At 57.4% G+C, this 11,506-nt stretch overlaps 1 protein-coding gene across 3 annotated transcripts in view; it reads right to left on the bottom strand.

Moving 5' to 3' along the window:
* Window positions 1–1,422: 1,422 nt before the first annotated feature.
* Window positions 1,423–11,506, bottom strand: part of LOC119849015 (peptide YY-like) — a 33,009-nt gene continuing 22,925 nt past the window's right edge. Inside the window, exons 1-4 of one of the 3 annotated variants that reach the window (XM_038385563.2) lie at window positions 6,807–7,037; window positions 3,697–3,884; window positions 2,558–2,638; window positions 1,423–1,926 (exon numbers count right to left, since the gene is read on the bottom strand). In XM_038385563.2, the coding sequence (XP_038241491.1) occupies window positions 1,902–1,926; window positions 2,558–2,638; window positions 3,697–3,884 (294 nt within the window). In that variant the 5' untranslated portion in view covers window positions 6,807–7,037 and the 3' untranslated portion in view covers window positions 1,423–1,901. The other 2 variants (XM_043503494.1, XM_043503493.1) reach the window with 2 other exon arrangements.

The raw sequence follows: 11,506 nt of genomic DNA, 5'->3' as shown, positions 1-11,506 counted from the left end.
CCGAGTTCACTTCTCCTGCCAGGGCTGGGCTTTTGCCGGGACACCAGGGCAGGGGGCAGCACGAAGCTTCAGGTACGGGGCCGAGGACGTGGGACCAGAGCCCAGGACAGCTGGAACAAATGGGACATATGACAGACTCTGAGGGCAACGACTCAGCCATTGCTAATATCACTAGTCAGCTCCAGCCACGGCCCCGCCGGCTCCCCGCGGCCGAGGGACTTCAGGCTTAGCCAAGTGACGTCCCTCCCCAGAGTCGAGACTCCAGATCGAGCCAGCCCCATGCTCACCCCTATCTGAGCGGCCAGCTCCACCCTAGCCTCCTAGCCCGATGCTGGCCCATCCCCCAGCCTGCCTCGGCAGAGTCCAAAGAGAAGGAGACGAAAAGTCAAACTACACCCCCCCACCACCACCGACCCCCAACTCCCCTCCACTCACCCCCCAGCCCCCAAATCAGAGCTCTGCCCTAGTTCACGCATTGCTGGAGGAGGCAGGCCGGGTCCTTTCCCCTTCGCCAGCTGGGCAGGGCAGGGCAGGAGCTGCCTTGCCCCATTCCTGAGGCCCTGATCTCGGAGCCTGGAGTCGGAGCAACGAAAGGTACAGTCCAAAAACCAACCCCTCCCAGCCCCACTGGGGCCAGCAGAGCCCAGGCCCGGGTCTCTCACTGAGTCGCCCGCCCCGGTTCCTATCCAGCCCCAGCACCCGGGCAGGGCAAGTGCTCCCTGATCGCACCCAGCTGCTTTTGGCCATTAGCTCCAAATTGTCCCTTAAAGGAGTCACACCCCCTGCCACACATTCCCGACATGCCCATTGTATCTATCTAGCCACCCTCCTGTCCAGCCCCATATCCATCCATCCCCCCCATACGCCCATCTCTCTACCCAGCCCCATATCCATTGATTCTCCCACACTCCATCTCTCTACCCAGCCCCATATCTATCGATTCCCCTACACTCCCATCTCTCTACCCAGCCCCATATCCCTCTATCCCCCTACACGCCCATCTCTCTACCCAGTCCCATATCCACCGATCCCCCCATATGCCCATCTCTCTACCCAGCCCCATACCCTTCTATCCCCCTACACTCCCATCTCCCTACCCAGCCCCAGATCATCAATCCCCCTACACACCCATCTATCTACACATATTCATCTATCCCCGTACACACACCAATCTAATCTATCTAGCCATCCCCATATTTGTCTATCCCCATCCATCCATCTCCAGACGCACCTGTCTAATCTCTCTATCTACCCCTCCCTCCCCAAACACACCCATCTCTCTCTCTCTGTTATTAAGTTGGTGCTGTGGGACCTGACAGCCTCTGTCCAGCCCTTCCACCCGTCTGACCTTTCTTTTAACCCCGGGTTCCCGGCCCTGCGGCCTTTGCTGGGGAGGGACAGAAACACTCCAGACATCGCTTCTTTCCGTTCAACTTGCTCTTTATTATGGAGGCAGAGACCAGAGACTCCACTGGAAATATATATAAATGACATACAAAATAAAATCAACCCGATTCGGGGGGACAGCGAGGGGTCAGGATTCAGCCGCTCAGACTGGCCACTGCACACAGACATCATTACAATGACAACCCAGAGAGGCCCCCCTGCCCTGCGCCCCCAGGGCCCACATCCATCTCTGAGACCCCCGCCGTGGGGTTGGGGGCGGTCCTCAGCACCGAACACTGTGGTGCAGCCTCTCCAGGTGCTGTACGGGGGGGAGGTCTTGGTGCCTTGGAGGGGGCTGGGGTGGGGTTGGAGAGGGGGTCAGGAAAGGGGGGGGAGGAGAGAAGACCCTCTTTGCAGAGAGATTTCCGCTCCTCAGGGCTCAATTAAAAATGCAAATGATACCAAAAGACTCGGAACATTTAAAAAGAGACGGGGGGGGGGAAGCAGGGAGCCCATCACCATAGGTAGGAGTCCTCGTACCTGCCGGAGAGAGTGGGGAGTTAGACACTGGGGCAAGGTCAGGCGGAGCCCCCCCCCCCACCAGTCCCCTCCTCAAGCTCTGCCCCCTCAGCCTTATCCCCGTCTCTCCCTCCTCCCCACAGAGCAGCCAGTTGCTGACCCCCACCAGCAGGGAGGGAGGCAACCCCCCCCATTCCACCACTGGGACAAGCTTTCCCTTCCCCCAACCTACAGGGTGGGCAGGGCCAGCCTGGCAGTCAGGAGAGGGGTTGGGGAGGGGTTGGGGCATATGGGGATCACCTCTCCCTGTACCCCAGCCTAGCCCCCTCCTTCAACCTGTACCACTCATGGAGGACCCGAGCCATGGAGTTTGGATCTGGATTCCAAGTCCCCTCACTGAAGGGGTCCAGTCTGGGAAGGGGGTGGGGGCTGATCTGGCCCCTGGGGCCATCGGCTCCAGATCTCTGCTCAGGTCTAGGGTCCCACGAGAAGCCAGTTCCCAGGGGGTGGTGTAGGACAATGCGGGGCGCTCGGACCACAGCGTGGACAGGGCCCCAGGGCCCCAGTGCATCCCCTGCCACCCTGGAGTTTGGGGGGGGGGGACCGCTGACATTGGAGTGAAGGGAACCCCAGAGGCCGGGGGCGCGCTCACCGCGATCTGCCAGCGTGGTCGCTGCTGTCCCCGAAGAGCATCTCGGACATCAAGGCCTCAGGGCTGGATCTCTTCCCATACCTGGGGTGCGGTTAAACAGAGCACTGGGTTCACGGACCCTGCCTGGCCGGGGCAGGCTCCAGAGCCCAGCATCCCCCCAGCTACTCAGAAAGGGGGGAAGGGGCACGGATGGGGGGCAGATGGGATCAGTGAGAGTGGAGTGTGCCAGGGTGCGGGGGAAGGGGGGCACAAGGCATGGGGAGGTGTCTGAGTGTGCAAGGGCAGTGTGAGTGTGTGGAGAGGGCTGTGGGGGGGGGTGTCTTAGTGTGTGGAAAGGGCTGGGTTGGGGGGATGTGCAAGTGAGGGGCTGGGGCCTGGCAGAGGAGGGTTGCAAGCAGCCACCTCTGCTTTGCAATTAGCATGTATTAGCCCCTGGCTAACGGGCTCCCGTGGGGCAAGCTGCATTGATGGAGCTGGTGCTTAATGTGCTGTTTCATGGCTGCCGTCTTCATTGTGCTCCCCAAAGGACCTCCCAGGGGCCAGGGGACCCAGCAGCCTGCCTCTTCCACGGGCTACACTGGGAGATTATCCAGGGCAGAGGGAGAATAAAACTCACGATTCTCGCTGGAGTGAGAACACGGAGCTGGGAATGACGCCGCAGACCCAGATCTGGCTGCAAATGGGGGCTAGGGGAATAAACGCCTGCCCCATTCAGACACACACCCACACAGGGAAAAAAACCCCAGGCAAAGTCATGCACAAAGACCCACATTTGTGCATAACTGCCCGTGCTCAAAAAGGGCACAACACACACAACCACCCACAAAGCACAGACTTGTGCACAAATAGGTGCAGAGAGTCCCGGGCTTGTGCACAAACATGCCCCCCACCACCGGGCACCCGACACGGCAACCCCTGGGCACATACACAGACTCTCCTGCACAAAACCCATGAGATTCCTGCACAGCAAAAACACAAACACACACACACACATACAGACACCCGCACTGGCCCAAACACACATAGTCATGCACAAACCCGGACACCCGTGTCCAGACACACGGACACACACGCACAGGGCGTGCACGAGCACATGCACAAACACAAATGCGTGCACAGCCCAACCCGCACACACGCACCGCTGCCTTGTCACTAGATTGATGTAATGCCGAAGGGCAGAGAAGTATTTGGCCATTTCTTCTGGGGAGGCGTCGTCTCCGGGGTTCTCTGGTTTAGGGGGGTAGGCCTCCACCAGCGCCCCCAAGCAGAACAGCACGCAGAGAGTCACGGCAACCAGCATGGGCCAGAGCTTCACAGAGGCGACCATCTGAGAGCGGGGCAAAAAACGGGGTGAACACCCCATGCGAATATAGACATCGTCCCTGCCACCCTCTCCGCTGACCCCTGCTGGGCAGCTGCGTTTCTATGGGGAAGGGGTTGCTGCCAGTCCAAGGACCCAATAAAAGTGGTCCTGAACTTCCCGAATCTCCAAGGTTCTGGTTGGGGGCACAGGTTCACCTGCCCACCCCTCACCCTAAGGCCAACACACTCTGTTGTCTTGTTTGAATCAGGAGAGCTGGGCTCTGCCACCGATCTGATGGGTGACCTTGGGCAAGTCACTTCCCTTCTGAGTGCCACTTTCCCCTCCCACCCTCTGTGTGTCTATTTCAATTGGAAGTCCTGCCTCTCAGGAGCCTGCCCATGGCTGGGGCTACTAGATGTTGTATCATACAAATAGGAATGGCTGTCCAGCTGCAATCTTGTCCCATCCTATGGGACACTGATCCTTCCCAGTTCCTTAGAGGACTGTGTGCTCATTTGCTGAGACATCCAGCCCAGGAGACATTTCCGAGTACCAAGGAGGGGGACAACCCATCGGCCCTGTTCTTCTTCTGCAAATGCACAGAGCAGCTGAGTTCCTGAGCATCCTGATCCCGGATTCTGGGCCCCCTTCCGATTCCTGACCTCCAGCTCCCTGCGGTCCCCCACAGGGCCTGCGGTTCATCCCTACAGGTTTGAACATCCTGGGTGGAAGTCTCCTCTCATTCATGCTGGGGCAGCCCCCGCCCCAGGGCCACGTGGTTGTAACCAAGAGGTGAATTTGGTCTGCTGTGTCACCGCTCAGAAAGCTGGGACTTTCAAAGGAGCCGGAATGAAGTGCCCAGCTCCCTCCAGCATCCCATAAACAAGTCACTTTTCCACCTCCCCAAAGCAGCCAGCTCTGGGGTGGAACACAGCAGCCGTTCAACACTAACAGCCTGATTCTGCTGTCACCTATGCCATTGTAACAGCATTAACTTCTGTGGCATTACTGCTGATTTACACCAAAGCAGCGAAGCTCAGACTCTGGCCCTACCATTTCCATTTCCTGTCTGTATTACCGTGGGATGGATACACTGATATTTGGCATAGTGCTTCGAAGCGGTAAAGCTAAGACTCCAGAACACCATCCATATTCATTCATTTACGCACCCAGGCTTAACGAGACGAACGCCGCATTTAGGACCAGACTCTGAGCTCAGTTATGCCGCTGCAAATCAGCCACAGAAAATAATGAGTTACACTGATACGAGCACACCCAAGTCTCTATTAGTCTGTGTGCATCCGTATAGTTGCAGTGTTATTTCTATCACACTCTTTGCATGCCTGGTGCTGTACAGATAAAAGAGATGGGGCCCTTTTGTGTCTATGCCTGCTGCACGTGTATCTGTGTGTGCAGGCCCGTCTCTAGCTTTGCACTGCTATTGGATGTGTGTGCGATGGACATTAGAAGTGAGTCTCTCCGTTGTGTTTCTCTGCTGCATACATACTGCAAAGGCCGCGGGGGGGGTTCTAGACGACACCCCTGAAATCAAGTGTCTAAAAGCAACTCGACAGAGGCAGGCTTCACCCCACTGATTCTGAGGGCATCATGCCAGGGCTGAGGTTGGCCCTGCCACACTGGCATCCCTTTAGTAAGCATGAGATCCATCTAGATATTCCCCTGACCCACCTTCCTGGAAATGTGAAGAGATGGTGACTCAGCCCCCTACCTGAGAGCCTGTATCGTCCTCCGCTGACAACCCCCTTCGCTCATCAGACACCGCTCCCCGGGAATAATGAGCTGATACCCAAAGCAGGAGAGATTTGGGGGTGGGGAGAGGGAGGGAAAGCAAGATGCCCCTCAAAGCCTCCTCTTTAGGAGTCACCCCCATTCCCTCCTCCCCAGGCTTTCCTTATTATTATGATTGATATTGTGCTGGCCCTGAGCACAGCCCAACACCCCTCAGGGGGTCGCGAGGTTATTAGGTGGGGGGGGTCGCTAGCTGTTAGCCTCCACCCCAAACCTTTCTTTGCATCCAGCATTTATAATGGTGTTAAATATATTAAAAAGTATTTTTAATTTATAAGAGGGGGTCGCACTCAGAGGCTTGCTAGTTGAAAGGGATCACCAGTACAAAAGTTTGAGAACCATGGGTTATTAGGTGTATTACGGTAGCACCTAAGAGCCCTAGGCATGGCCCAGGACCCAGAGCACCATGCGCTGCACGTTATTAGATGTATTACGGTAGCACCTAGGGGGCCCAGGACCCCAGAGCGCCAGGCGCTGCACGTTATTAGGTGTATTACGGTAGCACCTAGGAGGCCCAGGACCCCAGAGCGCCAGGCGCTGCACGTCATTAGGTGTATTACGGTAGCACCTAGGAGGCCCAGGACCCCAGAGCACCATGCGCTGCACGTTATTAGATGTATTACGGTAGCACCTAGGGGGCCCAGGACCCCAGAGCGCTGGGCGCTGCACGTTATTAGGTGTATTACGGTAGCACCTAGGAGGCCCAGGACCCCAGAGCACCAGGCACTGCACGTTATTAGGTGTATTTACGGTAGCACCTAGGAGGCCCAGGACCCCAGAGCGCCAGGCGCTGCACGTCATTAGGTGTATTACGGTAGCACCTAGGAGGCCCAGGACCCCAGAGCGCCAGGCACTGCACATTCCCACTGTGTTTGGCCAGTAACTCCCAGGGCTACCCCTGCCCCGGAAGCTGATGGGAGTGAGAGACGCGCGGCCGACCCCCCGCCCCACCCAGTCAAATTGCGATGGCCCCAAACATTGGGGGGCTCTCCGCTTCCTTTGGGGAGACCATGCCGCCACCCACAACCTCCCTCTTTGCTCAGCTTATCCCTGACTGTGGGCAAACTGCCCCCCCCCAGCTCCTCACCCTCAAGGGAAGGGCCTGGCCCAAGCTAAGCCCCTGGCCAAGCTACTCACCGCGGGCAGGCGTCGGGGTGCAGGAAGCACAGAGAGGTGCGGGTCTCAGCTTGACAGGGTGGGAGAACCTGGAGCTTCCAGTCCCTCTTGCTGCTCTCACCGCTCTGGCTGCTCACCACCCAGGGCTTTATAGCCCTGCTGGCTCGGGGAAGTAAGGAAGGAGGAAGGCTCCTCCCTCCCCCTCTCTCCCTCCCCTCAGCAGTCACTGATCAATGTGCTGCCAGCAGTCATCCTTGAGCCTCCCCAAGGAGAGCAGGGTCCATGCCAAGGGAGGGGGGCACTGGGATGCGTCCAAGGGAGACTGGCTGAGAAGCTTCCCTTTGTAAAGGACACGGGGGTCGGGGGAACCTGCTGTGGGACTGACTCCACCACGGCTGGGTGCTGCGGGCAGGCACGGATTGGAACAGGTGAGGTGGGGGTGGCAGTGCTCAGTGTTTGGACTCAGGAGTCCAGGGGGATGTAGCAGCGAGATTCACTCGGGGTCCCCTGGCAGAGTTGGGGAGGCTAGCCCCGGTGTCCTGGCCAAACCCCCACATCTTCTCTGCATCAAATTCCCACCGTCATCCCAACTGGACCCTCACGCCCTGTCCCAAACTGTTATGTAGCGCTGATCAACAGCCGCCGTGTTCCAGCCCAGAGGTGGCTGCACTTCAGTGGTGGGTGAAGTGATTCTGGTTGGGCGGTGGGGTGGGCAGAGTGAATGGCCCGATCTGTAAGGGGGTCACTCAGGCAGGACCAACCGCGCAACAACATCAGTACAGATAGATAGGAGATGATGGAAAGAAGGAGTTGGAATGATAGATGGACAGAAAGACAAATAAACAGAGACAGACAGCAGACAAAGTAGATTCTCTGTTGACCAATATATAGCTCAGGGATGGGCAAACTTTTTGGCCCGAGGGCCACATCTGGGTATGGAAATTGTATGGCAGGCCATGAATGCTCACAAAATTGCGGGTTGGGGGTGCGGGAGGAGGTGAGAGCTCCGACTGGCAAGGGATTCGAAGGGTAGGAGGGGGATCAGGGGGTTGGGGCGTGGGAGGACGTCAGGGGTGCAGGCTCCGGGTAGTGCTTACCTCAAGCAGCTCCCAGAAGCAGCAGCATGTTCCCCCTCCGGCCACCCTTGAGGGCCAAATTAAAACGTCTGGGAGGCCGGATGTGCCCCCCGGGCCGTAGTTTGCCCACCCCAATATTGCTGATGAGCTATTTCAAATTCTATCCGTGTCTGTTCATCTCAATCCTTTCTTTCTTTTCGATAATCTATTTCAACTCCGATTTGCCTCACGGTCCATCTCAATCTTTCTTCTTCTTTCTGCCGTAGACAGACAGACAGAGACAGCTGTACGACCAGCTCCTCCAACGCTCATTCTCACCCCCCTTCGCCAGGACCAGCCAAAAACTCAACCCCTGTGTTCCCAGAATGCCAGGACTGGAGGGTGTTTCCGTGTGACCCTACAAGCTTAGGAGGGTCCGCAGAGCTACAGAACATGGAGTGGGGTAGGACAAAGGTTTTGTTGCTAGGTATTTTGACTGCAAGCTCTATGGGGCAGGGCCTTTTCGTTGCGGGTCTGTGCTAGACCTAGCACAATGGGGGCCCAATCCCTATTTGGGGAGCTCTCGCTGCTAGAATAATGTATAATAATACCCGATGGGCACTTTATTCTCCTGGGGTGATGCCGCGGGAGAGCTAGGTCGGGGTCCCAGCCGAATGCCGCTAGCCCCTCGGCCCTGTACCAGCCCAGCGTGTATTCTGTATGTGCCACGTATTCAGGAACTGTCTTCAAAGCATGTGACCAGTGCCACTTTCCAAACCCTTCACCTGGCAAGCCAAGGTTGCCGCAATAACCTGAATCCAACCGGCCTGGCCTGGAGGGAGGGGGAAAAAACCCTAATTCCCCGTTTCTACATCAAACTCTTTCATGACTGGAAAATCTCATTTCTCCTGGCCTGCAGAGTGCTGTTCCAAAGGGGAAATTCCCCTTCCCCACCGGGATGAGGCATTAATTTCTAGCCCTGATGGCTCATGAGATATGGCCCCTCGATCTTGTCCATGATCCAAGACTGCCCATTGCCGGGCGGATTTGACATTTCAGGGTCAAAGGGAAAGATTTGGGGAAAGGGGAGCTGTTTGCAGCTGCTTGGGAATTGCAGTGTTAGGCTAGGACGGCAGGGGCAGCCGGGTATGTCTAAACACGCTGCGATCACGCCTCCTCGTGGCTGTACAGACACCCCTGCGCCGTACCCCAGACCGGGCTGCATCGGTGGGCAGAGTGCAGGTGACACGGACGGAGGTGAATGCTGAGCACCACGTGGCTCGGTCGTTTGTCCCCATCCCGATCTACATAGGTTATGACTCGCTCCGCACAAGGCTGTTTGGGGGACAGTGCCAGTGGAGGTGAGGGGGGGGAGGCGGGAGCGGCTATAAATAAGCAGCGGTGCGGACATAGTGACTCAGCGGTGGAGGAGAAAGGAGGACAGGAACATAAAAGGCAAACGCTCCAAAACACCTTACCTAACGCAAACGGTTATGACACTGGATTCAACTTTCGGCTTTGCCGCTGACTCCCTGGGTGACCTTGAGCAAGTCACTTAGACCCGGATCCTCAAAGGGATTTAGGTGCTGAATGCCCATGGGAGTTAGGTGCCTAGACACCTTTGAGAATCTGAGCCTCAGTCTCTCTTTGCCTCAGGTTCCCATCTGTACAATGGGGATAAAACCATTGCCTTGCTTGCGGGGGGAGAGGTGTCAGGATAACTCCGTTGATCCTGGGAGATATGCTTGGAGCCATGTCATCAACGTGGAAGAAAGAGTCCGGGGTGGAGACGATAGACAGAGTGAGCAGCCTCTGGGCTTAGTAACGCTGCCTGCTATTCAAACACCTAGCCAGAGACAGTCCCTGCCCCCAAACAGCTTCCAGCTGAAATAGAAGAGACAGGCACAAGCTCAGGCAGGGAAACTGAGTCACAGAATAAGGGACTTGACCAAGGCCACACGCTCAATGAGTGGCAGAGGTGAGACTAGAACCCAGGTCACTGCCTTAGCCACTGGACTTTTGGAAAGCCCTGGGGAAATTCACTGAGGATCTGCCCTGGGTATTGACCCAACCAGCCACGGGGGCGCCATTGACACGGGAACAGAGCTGGCACGCTCGTCTAGCCAGCCACAGTAAATATTTACAAGACACACGGCGCAGCTGCCTGACTCCTGCGGCCGGAGAGCTGGCGTCTGCCGTGCAGGGGAGCACACGGTCAGGGGCATGAACTCTCCATCCTTGGGTGGAAGAGACCGGGCAGTGGCTCAGTGAGCTTTCCCAAATCCCTGCCACGGGAGGGCTGCGCCGCCCGGAACCTGGGCCACCTCCACAGCCCTAGAGCCTGGCTGAGTGACCCCCTCCACTAGCCCAGCACCTGGGACAGTGGCCTCAGGATGGCCAATTCTGCACAGCCAGCTGGGCCCCAGGGGAGAGGCCTCCGGCAGTTACCCTGACTGCTCAGCACGAAGGGACAGCAGGGGTGGGGGACACCTGACACCATCCTTGCCACGCGCCCTGCCAGCAAAGGCAGCCACGGCGCCAGGGAGCCGGTGTGTTGCTGTGCAGCAGGCCGCTCCCTGGGCGTCCGTCCGTGTCCTTTGATGGATTCAGGCCGTGAGTCCTTGTCTGGCCCAGTACAAGCTGCACCCTCCAGCAGGCTCTGCGCCCTCCATCTCCATCCCCATCCCCTGGGCATTGCCTACACAGAGCAGGAAGCCAAGGAGAGTCAGGGACTGCGCAATCTGCCTCCTGGGCCAGCCTGTACTGCAGGGGGCCCTGGGGGTGGAGGGGGTTTAGCCAAGGAACCCCAGCACCCAGATCCTCCGCTGCGCCAGAGCTCTGTGCAACGCAGGGGAAGACATGGCTGCTCCCCTGATCCTCGGGGCTGGTTTAGTTAGAGCCACCTCCGGGCTGCTCTAGCCTATGCCAGCTTGCAATGACCCCATACAGACCATTCCTCTTGCCACAGACCCTGCACTGTCTCACACACCAGAGAAATCCCAGCTGGGGGCAGCTTTATGGGCTCTGGACTGGGACTCAGGAGAGGTGGGTTCTAGTCCTGTCTTGGCTGCCCAGTGAGCTTGGCTGAGTCACTTCCCCATGCTGTGCCTCAGTTTCCCCAGCTGTGAAATGGGGAATAGTGATCCTGTCCTCCGTTGTAAAGTGCTGTGGGCTCTAGGGATGGAAAGGGCTGCGTTGGAACAATTATAACTGGAGGCGAGGAGCTGGCCCTAGGTATCCGGAAGGCTGCTCTGTTACAGTTCAAGTGTCTCAGCCCTTGGGGAGCTGCTAGAACCCCCACTGGTGATAGTTGAACACCTCCCCACTCCCCGGCTGCCAACTTAGAATAACCCCAGCCCATTTTTATCAATCCTGTTATTACAGCAGTGCCTGGAGACCAGACCAGCTGGGACCTCTTTGTGCCAGATGCTGTACAAACACAGAGTCCCTGCCCAGCACAGCTAACCACTGGGGCAGGGGAGCAGGACAGAACAAGAAACCCCAAGCTCTTCCATAGCTCTTGCCAGCAATAGATCTCAAAGCACTTTACAAAAGGGAATAATGACACTGTTCTCCTTTTTACAGATGGGGAAACTGAGGCAGGAGGATGACATGACTTGCCTAAGGCCACACAAGCGGCCAGTAGCAGAGCCAGGAATAGAACGC

Source organism: Dermochelys coriacea, chromosome 27, assembly GCF_009764565.3.
Source record: "Dermochelys coriacea isolate rDerCor1 chromosome 27, rDerCor1.pri.v4, whole genome shotgun sequence".
In the NCBI taxonomy this organism is placed as follows: Eukaryota; Metazoa; Chordata; order Testudines; family Dermochelyidae; genus Dermochelys; species Dermochelys coriacea.
Note: the sequence above shows the minus strand (reverse complement) of the source record. Positions and strands in the feature narration are given on the sequence as shown.